Consider the following 18,671-nt stretch of genomic DNA (forward strand, 5'->3'; position numbering starts at 1 on the left):
TGACTTAAAGGCATAGCAAACTCAGTTCTTATAGTTATCGACATTTAACATTTATTGGTGCGTGTGGAGTGCCTCAAGGAAGCTGAAACATTGTAGAGGCTAACATCATTTATAGGATAAGGGAAAAAATGATTTTCTGAAAAAGGGGGTTAAACTGGATAAAAGAAATAACTTGTGTTATAAAAACCAAAGTAAATATGCAATAATAGAGTAATCAAAGTCAAATACTGTATCTCATCACATAAAATTATCAAGCTACCAAGAGTCCCATGCTCTTATTGTAAAACCTGTATTTACAGTGGATGGCTCTTCTTGATCCCAACCCCCATTCAAAGCACAGAAGTAGAGCCTTTGACTTAGGGTCTAAGTAATCTTGGGCCTTGACCTGTGTGGTGAAGTCTAAGATTCAGGGTCATCAAGCTCAAATCCATGGTACTAAATCAGTCTGTTATAGAAGCTTTTTAGCCTATATCAGTTCTAGTTCCTTAGGGCTACCCATAGGGCCCTAATGCTGCTGTTATTAATCAGATCCCCAGTTTTAAATGTATCTTATTAATGGTATCAGATTGAATGTCTGAAGTTTTATAATCTTGAGATCTGGGTCCAGTTAGTAGGAGGTAGTGGCTGCTACCTCATTCCTTCCCTCCACACATGCCCACATTTCAGGTAGTGTGTCTTAAGCATTTCACACTGGCAGCATCCCATCTCCTTGCTTTTTCCACTCTCCCATTCCAGCCCTCTATTTACTGCTTCCCTGTGGTCCATCAGTACTCTTTACCGCAGTTCAACTTCAAAGCTGAAGAAGAGCAGGGTGTAGTACTAGCTATGAACGTGGGACAGGAGGGATGGGAAGTGCAGTGGTCAAATGCTGTTAATAGATTGTAGCATCAGTACCATCAAAATCTCAGATAGCCTTCTTAATGGTGTTTGTTCCAGGGTGTGGGATGTAAATACAGGTGAAATGCTAAACACGTTGATTCATCATTGTGAAGCAGTTCTGCACTTGCGTTTCAATAATGGCATGATGGTTACCTGCTCCAAAGACCGTTCCATTGCTGTATGGGATATGGCCTCCCCAACTGACATCACCCTGCGGAGGGTGCTAGTCGGACACCGAGCTGCCGTCAATGTTGTAGACTTTGATGACAAGTACATTGTTTCTGCATCTGGAGATAGGACTATAAAGGTAAAAGGCACTTTTCAGTAAGCCTCCAACTTAAGAGTAGGGGAGTACATGTGAAAACCTGATCAAGGGCTATTTCATATTGAAACATCACTGTAGACTAATCTTTAATTCAGATACTAGTCTAAATGTAAAAGTAATAAATGAGACAAATTATTTGACAATTTTGGTAGGTATTTTATTACTATAAATAATGGTGAGTGTAAGGACAGGGGTAAATTTAGGTTCAAGAAAATTTGTCTGTAAGACCAGACTAACACCATAGAGTCAATCAATTTGAGGAATCCTCATGTGATAGCAGCAAGCTACAAATTAGCCCTATATTACCATGAATCAAACTTGTCATTGGTTTAGCTTGGGAAGTTGGCTTGGTTTAGTCCTATTTTCTGCTTCTCTAGGACTCCACTAGCCGTAGACTTTACTAGTGAAAACATCAACTCAACTGCCAAATGCCATTTTCTGTTTCAGGTATGGAACACCAGTACTTGTGAATTTGTGAGGACCTTAAATGGACACAAACGTGGCATCGCCTGTTTGCAGTATAGAGACAGGCTGGTTGTTAGTGGTTCATCTGACAACACTATCAGGTGAGCAGCAGGTGCCTTGCCCAGAAGGGATTGATATTATCCTGCCATTCATTGTTTGTGTACAGTTCAAACAAATCTTCACCTGTGTTATGTTTATTATAAAATGTGTTTCCTTTCTGTAGCTTCTTGCAGGTCAAAAGTTTGCCCCAAGCAGAGAGGCAGCACAGCAAAGCCTTTTGTTGATGTGTTTCCTTCCTGTAATAGTTTTATCACCAGATAGACCTGTTTAAAAGGTACTGCTTGAATGAGGAAGTGGGCAAGAGAAAGAAAGTAGATTGAGGTTGAAAGCCCTTCTCTTTAAATTTCACCTGTCTACAGTTGGAAAGTGCTAATAAATAGCTAAAGGCCATATCTCTCTGCCAGTGGTCTAAAAAAAAAAAAGATTTGTTTCCCTACTAGCAAGATTTGTTTCCCTAGTGCATTTTGCTTTCTTAGCATTGCATAATTGGCCAGGGAGTTACCAGTCTTTGAAATTATGAAGAATCTACAAATTGGAGTATTTTGGATGTTTTCCCTTTACAAAGATGGGACAACACAGATATGGATTGTATGTGGATGATTTATCAATCCTCTCCATTCCTTCAAAGAAGTACTAAGAGGATGAAAGGGCCATTTTAAAAAAACAACAGATAGAGCCGTTACTATATCTAAGGAAATTATCATTCCTAGAAATCATTTGAATTGGCCTGAAAGCATACAGTTTTTGTATATTACTGTCTAAAAGTTTTTGAGAACTTACCTTGTGTTTCCATTAAATGAGAAAACTGTCCTGGACAATGGGTGAAAGCAGAGAGTGTCCTCAGTGAAAGAGATGGACATGCTATTTGAGGACAGATGTCACTGCCATTCTTCATCCGGTTCTTATTGGTGATTTCAGGAAGCATTACTTTTCTTGGCTTGGTCATTTCCTTCACAGGCAACTGTGTGCATTGAAATCATCCTTTTTATGCCTTGGAGACCCTGGTTACAGAATTATATAAAGCATTGTGCTTCGAAAATATATACTATGTTTGAACTTAAGTCATACATTTTTCTACCTGAGTTATATGGCAGAAAAGAAATAAATTACATTGAAAGCAGTACATTTTTGTACGGGTGTTGATTTGTTTTATTTTTGTGGATTTTTTTTAAAGACATTGAAGTATATTATTATAACATTCCAAGCTTAGGAAAGAATACATGAAAATTCACTTCATTCAATTTTCTTTTCCAGATTATGGGACATAGAATGTGGCGCATGTTTACGAGTGTTAGAAGGCCATGAGGAATTGGTGCGCTGTATTCGATTTGATAATAAGAGGATAGTGAGTGGGGCCTATGATGGGTGAGTTTGCATCCACATCTTAATCCCTCCTGCTTTAGAAGGTTAAATATAGCCTCTCCTTGTCTCTAAAAGATTATAGGTTTCACAGAAAGGACCCAATACAATAGTTCTTGTGTCTAATCTATGTATTTACCTCTCCTTTGTTTACTCTTTTCAAAAATACCCTTCCCAATTATTTAATTGCACTTGTTTGCTCATGATTTTTATTGATATTTGAATTTTGGGTTATATATTTTTCTGTTTTTTCCTATAAAGCAAAGTACTGGACAATTCCAGTATAACAGGATATGCATATAAAATAATGACTTACTAATAAAACTAAATCATTGGAGGGCAATATCTATGGGGCTTAGTGTGGTAGGATCTTAAATTTTGATATCTTTGAATGTTTCCAAAAAGTACAGCTCCCTCTTCTCTTCACTTCTAGCATTTCTATTATAGTGAGTTAAGTAATTTTTATTTTATTCACTCTGATTTCCAGTGAGCATAGAATCCATTCATGCTGTGGATGGAACCCGTGCCTAGCAATGCTAAGCACATAGTAAATTCTTACAAAAGTATATTCACTTATAAAGGCCTCTTTCTCATTTCTTCTTATCAAGGTACCTGATTTGGGGGGGATACAGAGCTACCGTTCAAATATTGGCAGCTTTTTAAATATCAGAAACTAACAACATTATCTTAGTGTATGAACTGCCTATACTGATATGCTAAGACAATTCAAGTGGCAGGAAGTGTAGCAGACCCATTTTTTCTGCTTTGAGTCAGCCATCACTCTCATATCCTTGGGAGATTGTTCAAGATGTGATAATATGTTCCAGCTGAGCCCAAGGTTATATTTTCTCATTCCCATTGTTTTGACCTGTACCCACCTTTTTTGGGTTTTGTGTGTTATTTATTGTGAGGAAACATGGCCTATAATTAATTTGTCAAAGGGCTAAAATTTTTAAATCAAAATACGAGTTTTTTTAATATAAACTCCAGAACTCTTAAATTGACCCGTCCCCTGTACATGTGACCTGTGCCATTCTTAGAACTGACCAAAAGAAGGTGCCTCAAAGCTATAGGTTTCTAGGTCTAAGTGATCTATTATGTTATTAAGAGGTCTAATGTATAAGATCTCCTCTTAGCCCCAAAGTATAGTGTAACTTTACCATTCACTATCTTCATCAGTTTGGTTAAAGCTAACCTGTTTCTCATTTTTAGGTTAATCATGTACATTTTCCCCTGTTAAGACCAAGAATGAATATAAGAACCAAGTCTCCAAAACAAAAAAGTTTTTATATATTCCTGTGAGCTACATTTATCATATAACCTATATTCACCATACATATTTATTGCTATGACATTTTGCTATTCTTCCTGTGCTCCCTTAACTTTGCTTTTAACTAAGATTTTTGTCCCCTTTTTGATCTTTAGGAAAATTAAAGTGTGGGATCTTGTAGCTGCTTTGGACCCCCGTGCTCCTGCAGGGACTCTCTGTCTACGGACCCTTGTGGTAAGAGTCTTATTGTTTAAAGGGAGTTGGGGAGTAGGAAGGAGAAGAAATTAAATTGATGTGTTGTAGAATACAGGTCTGGATTTGATAGTTAGAACCTCACAAAACTTACTACTAAGTGCAAAGGCAACCAATACATGACAATACAATATGTTTATATAGCACCTTTCATCCAAAAGTGCTTTAGAGACTATATATGGAGAGAAATGTGGCAGCTGTTTAACAGCTGCGCAGCAACTCTACACATCAGTGTAGTCGAGGAAGTGAATAAGAATTCTGTATCCACCAGAAACAGTAGGGGGTGCTTAGGGAGAAGGAACATAATTACTCAAATTGGAACCTGTCCAGAATCTGAGGACCTGCACACCTGTGCCTACAAAAAGTGCCATGGGAGTCTGCATGAACCCCTGGTCAGCCTCTTAGTTCTATATCCTATTCAAGGCATGCTGCCTCCAGCAACTTGAATCCCATCTTTTTTATGCCTTGTACACCCCCTTGTCTGAACATCTTGACATTTGGGAAAAGAAGTGACTCAAAAGGACTAATGTCACCTTCGAAAGCACTAAATTCTTTATCATAGTGTTTGCCAAAGGCCTGGATTAGAAAATGTTCTAAGGATAAAAGCTGTTTCAATTAGAAAAAGATTAGGTGGGGCACTAGAGAAGACAGTTTTTTGCACAACTCAGAAAAGATGAGAGCAAGCATTTGAAGCCCCAGTATCCTGAATCCTGGCTCAACATTTAGGCAGTCTGCTCTGGAAAAGAGAGAGACACATTTTCTTGTCTTCCTTGGTGGATTTAAAGCTCATTGTTTCACTACCAAACATGTTTTACCTTCATGTGTCACACATGTTTTTTAAAATGTGTACTTTTATTCATTTACAATTAATCTAGGTCTGGTTTTTAAAGCATAATTTACATACAGCAAAATTTGTTTGTTTTTAGTGTACTGCTATGAATTTTGCAGATGTGTAAATACCACAATCAAGTTATAGAAAATTTCCATCATCCCCACAAAATTATGTCCCTAAGAATCACCCCTAGCAACTATTCATTTGATTTCTGTCTCTCTAGTTTCACTGTCTTACGAATGCCATATAAATTAAACCATACAGTGTGTAGCACTGTGCCTTTGGCTCTTTTTGCTTCATTTAAGATTCATCCATGTTGTTACATGTGCTAATACTTAGTTCTTTTTTATTGCTGAGTAATATTCCATTGTGTGGATGAACCAGTTTGTTTATTCATTCACCAGTTTAAGGACATTTGGGATGTTTCCAGGTTTTTGGTGATATTGAAAACATTCCCTTACAGGTTTTTGTATGTACATATTGTTTTCATTTCTCTTGGGTAAATACCTAGAACTTCAATTTATGGGTCCTATGATAAGTGTATGTTTAAATTTAAAACTACTAAGCTATTTTCCAAAGTGGCATTTTGGGAGTTTGCAAATGCATGCCATTTTACATTTCCACTAACAATGTATGGGAATCCTGTTTTTCCACATCCTTGACAGCACTTAGTATTATCAGTTTTGGGTTTTGGGGTGTTTTTTTTAAGATTTTTAATTGACTTTTAGAGAGAGGGGGAGGGAGAGAGAGAGAAATATCAATGAGAAACATTGAGCAGCTGCCTCCTGCATGCCCCCTACCAGGAATCGAGCCTGCAACCCGGGCATGTGCCCTGATCAGGAATCAAACCGGCAACCTTTTGTTGCACAAGACAATGCCCAACCAACGGAGCCACACTGGCCAGGGCTAGTATTGTCAAATTTTTAAATAATGATAGCCATTTGAGTGTGTAGTGGTTATAGTTTTAATTTGCATTTTTGTGATAACTTATGGTGTAGAATATCTTTTCATTTTCTTTTGTGAAATGTCTGTTCAAATCTTATCCTCATTTATTGAGTTGTCTTAAAATTTTTAAAACAGATTTATTGAAATATTGACATACAGTAAAGTAGACATATTTAAAGTATACAACTTAATAAATTTTAACATATGTACACACCAATGAAACTATCACTTCCACCAGGATAATGAACGTATCCTCATGCCCCCCTGTAATCCCTCCTCCCCACTCTGCCCGTTTCCCCTGCTCCATTCCCCAAGCAACTACTGATCTGCTTTCTGTCAATATTGATTAGTTTGCATTTTCTATGGTTTAATTACTGGAATCAAAAAAAGAGTATGTACTCTTTTTTGCCTCTTTTCATTAAGCTTAATTATTTTGATATTCTCCCATGTTGTTGATGTAAATTGCTAAGTAGTATTTCATTGTATATACCACAATTTATCCACTTGCCAGTTGATGAAAATTTGGATTGTTTCCAATTTTTGGCTATTACAAATAAAGTTTTTATAAACATTATGTGCAAGTCTTTATGTGACCATATGCTTGCATTTCTCCCAGGTAAATCCTAGGAGCAGAATTGCTAGATCATATGATAAATGTATGTTTAATATTTTTAGAAACTGCCAAACTGTTTTCCAAAGTAGTTGTACCATTTAACATTATAATACAACAGTGCAGTTACTCCACATCCTCGCCCATAGTTAGTGTATAGTCTTTTTGAGTCATTCTGATAAGTGTCTGGTGGTACTTCGTTGTGATCTTAATTTGCATACTCCTAATAACGTTGATCCTCGACTCGTGTTTTGTTTGCCATCCATATATCTACTTTGGTGAAGTTTCTGTTTGACTCTTTTGCCTGTTTTTTTAATTGAGTGGTTTTCTTATTATTGAGTTTTGAGATTTCATTCCCTTGAAAGAATTTTGGTTTTTCATTCCCTTGAAAGAATCTTTTGAAAAGCAGAAATTCTTAATTTTGATTTAAGTCTAATATATCAACTTTTTCTATTATGGTTTGTGTTATTTGATATTATATCTTAAAATCTTTGCCTAATCCAAAGTCACAAAGATTTTCCCCTGTGTTTTCTTTTAGAAGTTTTATAGTTTTAGGTTTTACATTTTGGTCTATGATTCATTTTGAGTTAATTTTTGTGGATGGTGGGAGGTATGGTTCAAAGTTCACATGGATATTTAGTTGTTTCCAGCACCATTTATTCAAGACTATCCTTTTTCCTCTGAATTGCCTTTGCAGCTTTGTAAAAAACCTGTTAACCATGTGTGTGAGGGTCTACTTATGGACCTATTCAGTTCCATTGGTCTTTTTGTCTATCTATCTTGATTCCAGTGTCATACTATTTTGGTTACTGCAGCTTTTAAATAACTCATGACTTCAAGTAGTGTAAGTCCTTCAACTTTGTTCTTTTTCAAAGTTTTTTGGGTCTTTGAATTTTCATTGAAAATTTTAATGAATTTTAGAATCTGTTCGCCAGTTTTACCCTCCACCACCACCCCACCCAATAAATCTGCTGAAATTTTCATTGGGATTGATTAAACTCAGATCAATTTGGGTTGGAGAGAAGTGACTTCTTAACAATACTGAGTCTTCTGATCCATGAATACAGTATATCTCTCCATTTGTTGAGGTCTTCTAAAAATTTCTCAGCAATGTTTTATAGCTTTCGGTGTAAAGGTCTTATACATCTTTTGTCATATTTATCCCTAAATATTTCATATTTTTAATTATATTGTAAATGGTATTTTGAAATTTCTGGGTGGTTCATTGCAAGTATATACATGTACACTTTTACTTCTTTTTCAACCTGTGTACCTTTGTTTCTCTTTCTTGTTTTATTATACTGACTAAGACCTTCAGTACAATGTTCACAAGAATTCCTTATCTTGGGGAAAGGCATTTGGTCTTTCACCATTGTGTGTGTGTGTGTGTGTGTGTGTGTGTGTGTGTGTGTGTGTGTGTGAGAGAGAGAGAGAGAGAGAGAGAGAGAGAGAGAGAGAGAGAGAGAGAGCGCGCGCGCTTTAGGTTTTTTGTAGATACACATTATCAGGGGATTAGGAAGTTCCTTTCTGTTCCTCGATTGCTGAGTTTTTATTAGAAATAGATGCTGGAATTTGTTTAATGCTTTTATCTGCATCCATTGAGATGAACTTATATTTTCACCTTTATTCTGTTAATTGATGTATTACATTGATTTTTCAATGTTAAATACAACTTTGCATCACTGCATATTTCATGAACATTAAAAGGATAATAATAAAGGAATACTGTGAACAACTCTATGCTCCAAACTCAATAACTTAGATGAAATGGACCAATTCCTTGAAAGATATAATCTTCCATAACTCACATCAGAAGAAATAGGCAATCTGAATAGGCCTATACCTATTAAAGAAATTGAAGCAATAATTAATAATCATCCAAGACAGAAAGCACCAGGCCCAAATGGGTTCACTGGTGAATTCTACCAAATGTTTAAGGAAGACATTATACCAGTTCTCTACGATTTCTTCCAGAAGATATAAACAGAGTGAATGCTTCCTTACTCTGTGAGGCCAGAATTACCCTAATACCAAAACCAGACAAAAATATTATAAGAAAATTAATGTAATAAGCAAACACATAATTTCATAACTAATATGAGTTTATTAGGTAGGGGTTTTGGTAATATTTTAAACCATTTGCTTCAGATTTAAGTGTGACCTTGTTACTCTCCTTATGTTTAGTTATTTTACAATAAGGAAAATCTCTGAAACTATTTTAAAGGCAATACCTTCTAAATAATGCCAATAAAATGAAGGAACTTACATTAAGATAAATTTCAACAAAATATTAGCAGATTGAATCCAACAATGTATAGAAAGAATTACACATCATGACTAAGTGGGATTTATTCCAGTTATGCAAAGCAGGTATAATATTCAAAAATCAGTTAATGTAATCCAAAGGGTAAAGAAGAAAAATCACATTATTATATCAATAGATACATTTGACAAAATCCAACATTCTTTCATGATAAACTCTCAGCAAACTAGGAATAGAAGGGAACTGTTTCAACTTCATAAAGAAAAATGCAAATTAAAACTCCAATAAAATACCACTACAAATCTATCAACATAGCTAAAGTTTAAGAGCTTGACAGTATCAATTTGTTGAAGATGTGAAGCAACTGGAGCTCTGATACATGACTGGTGGGAGTATAAATTGGCACAACTTTTAAAAAACTGTTTGGCCATATCTACTAAAGCTAAGCATCTACTTCATGGGCCAGCAGTACTCCTAGGTGAAATGACAGCATGCATCCATAAAAAGACATGTACATAAATGTTCATAGCAACTTTATTTTTAATAACCAAAACTACAGTCAACCTATATGTCCACCACAGGAGATGATAAACTGTAGTATGTTCATATAATGAAATATCAACCAGTAATTTTTAAAAAATGAACATCTGTTGCATGCAATAACAGAGAGGAATTTCATACTGTTGAGTGTAAGAAACCAGGAAAAAAGAATACATGCTGTTATGAGTGTGTTTATAGGAAATCAAAGAACAAGAAAAATGAATTGACACTAGCATTGGGATGAAGATAGTATTAACTTTGTAAGGGGCATGAGTGTGCTTTCTGGGATGCTGAAAGTGATCAGGGTGGTGGTTACTACAATTGTGTGCTAGGTATGCTTATAACTGCTTATGAGATTTGGATATTAAATTGTCATGAATTTTGCAAGCCCGTTGGCCTCATACAGGTAGCTTGAAATTGGCTAGGGTAGGAATTTTTACAACATGAAAATGTGCAGATGCTTTTACAAATTGGGGAGAGTTAATTAATTAATAAATACTTACCAACAGACCACTTTTTATTGTTCATCAATCCTTGGCCTCTAATTATAGAAGAATCCTCGAAGTACAGAGAGAGGATAAGGCCAGGGAGATACTGAGGAATGGTCTTGTTCAGCCTAAGCCTAGGAGAAACTAGCATACTATTTGACATGTCTCAGCTCTAGTAAATATTGTTTTGATTGTGCATGAAATCAACTGCCCAATATTTGACTTTTCCATCCTGCCTTTAATCCAATTTTTTTTTCTGTTTTCTTGAAACAGCTAAATGGTAGAGATAATTATCAACATAGCATAGCCTTTCCGTAGACTCCTTTTGACATGTTGCTGAATTTGTGTCCTTTTGATTTTGACTAGTTCAGAAGTTTCTGTTTCTGCTTCTTTAGGAGCATTCTGGAAGAGTTTTCCGACTCCAGTTTGACGAATTCCAGATTGTCAGTAGTTCACACGATGACACAATCCTCATCTGGGACTTTCTAAATGATCCAACTGCCCAAGCTGAACCCCCCCGCTCCCCTTCTCGAACATACACCTATATCTCCAGATAAATAATCATACACTGACCTCATATTTGCCCAGGTATGAAAAAGAATTGTGTGCATAGCACTGTGGGTAGGAGATGGAATACTAGCTATGAAGTGTTGCTAGTTCATGGAGCCTTCTCATGTCCTTTATCTTTCCAAATCCTGTAAAGCAGGGGAAGCTGACATCATGAGACAGGGCTGGGGGCTGCGTATTGGATGCTACCTTCATCAAGGTAGCCAGCCTCAGTTCTAGATGATTCTTGAACTAGATCTATATGACCTAACCCTTGTGCAGTAGAACTTATAATTCCTGCCCATTATCTAATAGGATTGTTATAAGAAAGTAAGAGATTTAGCCCTGGCCAGGCAGCTCATTTGGTTAGAGTGTCATCCAGATATGCCAAGGTTGCAGCTTCAATCCCCAGTCACGGCACATAACAATCAACCAATGATGCATAAATTAGTGGATCAACAATCGATGTTTCTCTCTCCTCCTCTTCTTCTTCTTCCTCCTCTCTCTCTCTCAAAAAATCAACATGTAAAAATTCAAACATTTTTCAAAAAAAAAAAAGTAAGGAATTTGAATCAGTTTCAAAACTAAGAGTAATGACTCAAAAGCCTGTGGCTTTGTAGTTCCCAGGTTAAACTAGTACCTGTAATAAAGACCCTTTAAATGAGGTAGGTAATCTAATGTGTGAATGGGAAAATCTCATGGTGAAATATGCTGGCCTCTCAGCTCTGCCTTGTCGTGTCATTTGATTATAAAAGGTAGCTTTTTAAATTCTTATCCCCACTCCCCACCCACTCTAAAAATGACAAGAACTGTCTTCTGACCTTGGAAGTAAGCCCTGGAGTTGGTGAGAACTCTATGTATTCTCCCATTCAAGTCTTCATCCCCCCTCTGAGGCAGGAAAAGATCCTAAAATTCATCTTTATCTATATTGTAGTATATTCGGATCATACCTGATGTCCTAACCAGTTCAAATACATTAAGTGATCATTGTTTTGGGAAAACTGCGCTGCTGCTGGGGAGCATTGCCATCATCGTGATTTCTCATTTCCCACACTTGCCTCAGCGCTTGTGGCAGAAGTACACATTTAGTACACTTCTCTGCGCATCTTTTTACAGTGGTTCTGACGGGGGTGGTTTGTGCCCTGCTGGGCTCATTTCAGTGCTTACTTCTCACAGAGGACATGCTGCTTCCTCACCCCTAAGCCTCTTCAACCAAGTGACACAGGCGCACCTTGGTGAGAATCCTAGCTGTGTGCCCTTGGGCAGGTAACTTCCCAGAGCCTTAGTTTCCTTATTAGTAAAATGAGGGTTGCAGTACATACTACACAGAGCTGTTGTGAGGATTGCTTTGAAATGTTATATGTAAAATTCTTAGTGCTTGGCACAATGCCTAGCACCTAACAAGCCCTTAGTAAAAAGTGGTTTATTAGTATTAATATTGTAATTGTCGTGTTACCTGTCCCTCCTTTTGCCAAAATTTTCTGCTTCTGAAATTTCTAAGGCATTTTGCCATATTTAATAGTCTTCCTGGTGCTCTTATGGCTTATGTCTCCTTCCCCTCTCACTCCTAAAACATACACATCCCATAAAAGTCTCTCAGGCTTTTCTTCCTTACCTAAGCTCCCTTCTTTGGCTGCCTTATTTCTTCCCAAGGCTTCAACTCTCATCTTAATATAAATAACTCTCAAATTTGTATCTCTAGTCCCAGCCTCTGCCTTAGTTTCCAGGCCACATATCCACACATCTGTCTCTGAAGACCATTCAGGGCCAGAACCTCAGAACTGTCCTCGCTTGCTGTACCTTTATAGGGAGCAGGTAAAAGCTTGATGCTACTCCCACCATAATCACTCTTAATCTCAAGACTTTAGTCACTCTGTGTGAGCACTGTGGCCCTGAACATGTCAGTGAGCCCCCTGCCAAGTCCCCAGATAGGCCATGTAGCCTTTAACAGAAGCTCCTGCTTGGCATGGGCCAAGAGCAGGCATTAAGAAGGACCTCTGAGCCTTTCTCCCAATTGACAACTAAGTTAATATTCTTTTTCTCATAAAGCAAGTGAAAAACACAGGGAAAGGGACTAATGATTATTTGCTCTGTTTTCACACAGGACTCATTAAAGTTGCGGTATTTAACGTATCTGCCAATACCAGGATGAGCAACAACAGTAACAATCAAAATACTACCCGCTTTCCCCGGACTAGCCGAGGAGTGGGGCTTTGAGACTCCTGTTGGGACACAGTGGTCTGCAGTCGACTCAGGAGGGTCTACTCAGCACAGCTGACTGCTTCCGTGCTGCTAGCAGAAGATGTCTTTTATCTTTCGTGAATGATTGGAACTTTCAAACCTCACCTCACTTCCCCTCCTCCTTTCCCCTGTGCACCTGTTTTTTCCTCATTTGGTTCCAGACAAAGATGACTTATAAATATATTTAGTGTTTTGCCAGAATCTCTCTTGCTTTGCCGTTAAGCAGAAGAACTAGTTTCCCTATATAGCCTGCTGGGAGAGACCCACTTCTAGGGGAAAGGGGGATACAACTTCAAGCCAGACAGCACCCGGTGTCTCCCTGTGAACTACAGGAATGCCCAGCACCTGGCAAGCTCAGCGCAGCCCCACTATGCTTAGGAGACAGCTGTCTGTGTAGCCTCTGGGGCACGAAAGAGAGAGGACAAGAAGAGCACACTGGAAGGCCTGGGCCTCTTTCCTCCATCTCTTTCCTCTGTTTCTGTCCTTCTTCCCCCTCCCTCCACTCCCCTTCAACCTGTTTCTCTGCTCCACCTGAGAAGAATGAATATGAAGAGAGTCCTCAGTTAGCATGAGGCAAATCAGCTAGAAAATGCAACACTTGGAAGAGATAAATGCTGTTCAAAATTTCAAACAGAGGCTTTTGCTGCAAGTGACCCTATATGACAACAATGGGTTCTCAGACATAGTACTCTCACCATAATTGCAACTCTTCGCTCTTCTCCTTCTAACCCCCCCGCCCCCCCCAAAAAAAGGTGGGGGGAGCAGAAATTTCCTGGGCTCCATCAATGGCCACATCTTTTCTGGACTCAGCAGTCTCCTCGATTCCATGTAGAGTGGGGAAAGGAGTTGCTGATTGCATTTCCTCTCATTAACAATTAGATGTGTAATAAAAAGCATTGTACTTCATCTTAAATCACTGGTAAGGCTCAGCCTACAGAAAGGCTTGAAATGGCCAGAGCCAGCAGCTTGGTGCGTTCTGCGTAATGGTTCACATCTCTGATTTCCTTATCAGGGCCTGTGAACACCCAGGCACCTGTATCTTTGCCAATACCATGATCAGAGTAGCTTAAGAGGTGGTCAGGAGTAAAAGTTGATTTCTTTTTCATTTAGGCCAGTAAATATCATTTCTCAAAAATCAAGCTAATCATCTTAACCTTGCACTGCAGAACCTTCCTTCTGCTTTTCCCAAACCTGGTATTTACAAAGGGCAAAGCTGTCAGAGAAAGCAGATCAGGGTGAAGTTTGGCATACAGGGTTTATTATTGGGGCAGAAACTGCCTTCTCTTTCCTTCCTCCTCCTCATCTTATTTTACTCTCCACTCTCCCCCAACCAATAAAATTTCTCTGGGAATTGGTGAATAACATAAATGGACCTCAGCAAGGGCCAGGCTGACCTGGCCACTTGGAAGGCAGCTGTATGGGGTTCAGGGGCAGGGCAGGTGTGCCACCCAACCTGAGAGCACAGGGAATAGCATCAGTGTGTTCCCACCTTGTTTCCGGCAGCGGGAGTGGAGTGGATGTGCACCAGCCATTTCTGTTGGCTTGGACACACCCATCAAAAGCCCCAAGGCCACAATACAGTCTCAAGTTTCTCTTGGAAGCTGAGCTGTCAGGCCCATTGTTTCCATTCCTGATCAAAGCAGTTAAACGAAAGCCTTTTTAACGCTGCTGTAAAAATATCAGAATGGGAGCCAGTTGCAAGTAACCTCAAAGCCAGGCCACCTTTAGTTCAGCAACAGAAGGCAAGAGAAGGCCATCTTCACCCTTCCCTCTGATTTGCAAAAAGTTATCCTCTTCCCCAAAATGTGCCCAGACTAGAAGTTGTTATTACATATTAAGAGGGAGGTTATGCATATGCATTTATCCTTTCCTGCTTTATGAGTGCTTTTAAGCTTTTAGTTTCAGGTTACATTCAGAAAGTATTTCCCAGTTTAATGATATGTCATTGCCTAGGAAATAGTTTCTGAGTATAATTCTCTTCCCAACTACCCATATGCTACAGAGAAATGTTTTCTGTTAGTCACTTCTCATGGTTCCTTGTCCATTGTATTTACTATTAATGCCTTTTTAATTGGTTGAGGATTTTGCTACAGATGAGGCAGAGGACCATCAGCCTGGAAAAAAACACAGGTCAAGCATTAGAGAGGCATGGATTTTAAGCTGTTTAAAAATATTGTCCAATAGCCATAACTTTACTAGCCCTTCTGTTATATGCTGCTGTTCTAAAGTGAGAGCTGTTGAATATTCATTGGTGCCTGGGGTTTTGCTCTCCCATCTAAGGTTCACTTGAAGGTAGATTGTTTCTAAAACTGTTCTGAAGCTTGTCCAGTACATCATAAGTGATAGCGAGCTGGGCCCTGCAGTCTGGAGCTATTAGCTCCATCAAGGAGATTCCCCAAGTTGTCCTCTGCTGATGATGGAAATGGGAATGAAGTTAAGTAAGTGGTCTGAAAAACTTGAGTCAGTCACATTTCTCAGCTTGGGGGGTCATTTACCAGTTCATTGTAGAAGAAATAATCAGGTAAGTAGAAGTTCATTTCCAGAGAAGGTAAACCCCACTTACCGTCTCTGCATGATTTCAGTGGGAATTATCACTAATCCCCAGCTGGGCTAGAATAAATGTAAAGTTTGACCTTTTAAAAAAGAGAAACAAAGAAAGTCTCAACACATTTAAAGGAATGGTAGTAAAGGAGCTGAAGGTGTCTCTGGGCCCTGAAATGAAATGTCTCCATTGTAGATTAGTCTCTTCTCACTAAAAGTCCAATGTGGACCTGAAAGAAATGTTCCTTAAAGACAGGAGGAAGCCCCTTCAAAGGTGGGCAAGGAGCATGTGCACCTACTGCACGTGGGAGCTCTGTTCACACTGGGGCTGCTTGGACAACACCAGAATGCCTTGCTGCGCATGTATTTCCACTCTGAGAACATCCTGTTACTTTCTTACATGCAGTTTGAAAGTAGATGTGAATTGTAAACGGGAAGCCTTTTACACTTGTCTCTGCAAAATTCTTTCTGGTGGCTCTTCCCCAGAAACTTTAGAGACAGGGACTCTGGAACTCTACTGACAGATACTAAAGTCTGGCCCTCACAACTTGTTTCTGAACTGGAAAAGACCCTGGGACCCCTAAATCATTCTGTGTTCTGCTTGAGTAAGAAAAATCCTTTTTTATTTTTCTTTGGTAAAATCAAAAGCTGAAGAGAAGAAAATATGCACTTGTCTCCTTTGCTGTTTCTTGGTACCCATTGGTCTGAACGCTGGGATTGGTCTCCTTGGCACTTGATCGTGTGTGGAAACAAAGGGTTTGGGGTGGAATATTGGAAGTAATGAGGGGAATTTTTTCTTTCCTAGAATTAAATTAGATATGTTGGTATCGATGACCCACCTTGGTGTCCTCCATTTACCTTCTGGCCCTAAGTGAGAGCAGTCCAACCCAGAATAGTGCCCACCTGAGGGGCTAGGCTGCAAGTTTGGTTATGGAGGAATCCAAGGTACTTTTAGGTAAAAAAAAAAAAGGATGCTGTGACAGTCACATTCTTTGATGATCAGGTTTACCATTTGACTTTAATCCACATTTCTGATCTTCCCCATTTGGATGAGTTCAGCAGACTTGCCAAGAGCTGAGGAACATGAGAAGGTGCCCTTGCTCCTCCTCACCTTCCTTGCTTCCCTCCCAGAGGACACTTCAAGCATGGGCACCCAGAGCCTGCATGCCGAGCCCTTCTCCCTGGGCTCCATCCACATGGTCATCTCTTAGGGTAGTAAGGCTGAATTTTGCTGCTTATTATTGTTTACCTGTACATTTTTTACTTCAGAATTCTTGGAACTGAGGAGAGAAACCAAAAGAGCGTGATACTAGCAACCTGATTTCAGGTGGAACTTAATGGATTGATATCCTGAAACCTCTTCTATTAGAAGTTGAATACCTATGATTAGGTACTGAAGTTTCCTGGAGGCAGATGACATCTAAACTATGTGTTCTACAGCCCACCCAGCTGGCTCTCTCAGCTCCTGATGGCTGTGTGCGTGTGAGGATGAGTGCAGTAAATAGCATTATAAAGTGTCACCTCCCGTCTATCCATTTCCCTTCTTGAAGGAAAAGACCAATGAAGAGGGTTAGACCTCTGGGTACCAAGGAAACTAACACCTTCCCAAATCAGCGATCACTCAAGCCCGACCCAGACTGTTTTGAGGGATGTTCACTGGACTCTAACCATGGGGCAGGCCTGGCAACAAATATGAGCTTCCCTGAGAGCTTTCAGTTGGTTCAGCCCTTTGTTCTCTAGACTCTTAAGTACTGACTGCTTTAACTTTTGTGATTATGTTTTGGTGATGTGTAGTCAATGTACCAATATGTTCACAACCTAGAATCATGGTAATATAGTGTGTTTTGGTTTTTTTAACTGTTGAGGAAAAAAGTAACTTAAATTACAAATATAAGATTAAAGTGAATTTTCCTTGTGTCTTGTCTCTTTGCCCCAACATCAGTAGGACAGTGAGTTTTTCAATACAAATTGGAGTGCACAAATAACCTTTTAAGATAATCTGACATGAGAAAACAACATTGAGAGAAATCAGGGCCAAATGGTCTGAATAAATACGGGGCCCCTGGCATACAATTAATGTTCCATGTTGAATTAAATTGAAGCCAAGCTGATACCTAATTTGGGAACTGGTCTCCATAGCCTCAGCCTACTATAACCCTACCCAAACCCAGAACTGTTAAGTTCTCTGCTTCCTGACAGGGTAAGAAAACATGTAGACAGATGAGCTCACACTCGGGAGCAGTTTCCAGAGAGAGACTCCAACAAACTATCGAAATGAAGGCAGTGCTGACCATTTAGGGGAAACCCACCCTCCTCTCCTTAAACCAAATCTGGGGACATGGGTACAAGATGGTATATCATCTCCCACTTCTCCTCTCCTAGAGTCACAAGCAGGACCCTTGTCAAAATTAACCCATCCTTGTTTTACATCTGTGGGCTTTTAGTAGTAATGTCCTCCCCTGCGTGACCAGGCCCGCTGGTGCTGCCAGCCTTGTGGTCTGTGTCTGTCTCACCCGGACCGGCGCTGTGGTCATGAGAGCATCCTCAGACTGCGCCAGCAGGGCCCAGTGCAGAGCCATCCCTGCTGGAGCTGGAGGCACAGCGGAGCATCAAGTACACCCAGCATTTTGAAAATGGGGAACCTGCACAGGAAAAGGGGCTCCCCACACTGCCCAAAACCACACTAGATCCCCTTCCTAACAACTGAGGAAGGGAAGGAGGAGTCAGCAGTGACCACTTGCCAGCTGGGCGGCTGAGCCAGTATTGAGCAGAGGCTGGGCCAGAGCAGTTATGGTCTCACCTTCAGACCCAGGGTCAGCTTCCTCCAGGAAGCCTGTGGTCTAGGGCAAGTTCCTGGAAGGTTCAGCCCTGAAGTTCCTGTTTCCCAAAGCCAGGCTAGGCCTGGAATCCCCCTCCCCTTGAAACCTATAGCTGTGCCACCACCAGCAATGACAAAGGGGAGGAGACCTCTCTTCTTCCTGATTGGCTCTTGCCAATTAAGAGCATTTTATTAGGCTGCTAATTAAAGGCACTTCGTTAGCAGCAGGAGAGGCCG

At 39.5% G+C, this 18,671-nt stretch overlaps 1 protein-coding gene across 9 annotated transcripts in view; it reads left to right on the forward strand.

Annotated features, from left to right (window-relative positions):
* Nucleotides 1-17,531, forward strand: part of BTRC (beta-transducin repeat containing E3 ubiquitin protein ligase) — a 153,104-nt gene extending 135,573 nt beyond the window's left edge. For all 9 annotated transcript variants that reach the window (XM_081158939.1, XM_081158937.1, XM_081158938.1 and 6 more), the window contains 6 exons: nucleotides 937-1,186; nucleotides 1,652-1,770; nucleotides 2,984-3,094; nucleotides 4,514-4,592; nucleotides 10,684-10,876; nucleotides 12,939-17,531. In XM_081158939.1, the coding sequence (XP_081015065.1) occupies nucleotides 937-1,186; nucleotides 1,652-1,770; nucleotides 2,984-3,094; nucleotides 4,514-4,592; nucleotides 10,684-10,845 (721 nt within the window). In that variant the 3' untranslated portion in view covers nucleotides 10,846-10,876; nucleotides 12,939-17,531. The remainder of the gene's footprint in view (nucleotides 1-936; nucleotides 1,187-1,651; nucleotides 1,771-2,983; nucleotides 3,095-4,513; nucleotides 4,593-10,683; nucleotides 10,877-12,938) is intronic.
* Nucleotides 17,532-18,671: the final 1,140 nt, after the last annotated feature.

This window comes from Miniopterus schreibersii (genome assembly GCF_964146895.1).
Source record: "Miniopterus schreibersii genome assembly, chromosome: 14".
In the NCBI taxonomy this organism is placed as follows: domain Eukaryota; kingdom Metazoa; phylum Chordata; class Mammalia; order Chiroptera; family Miniopteridae; genus Miniopterus; species Miniopterus schreibersii.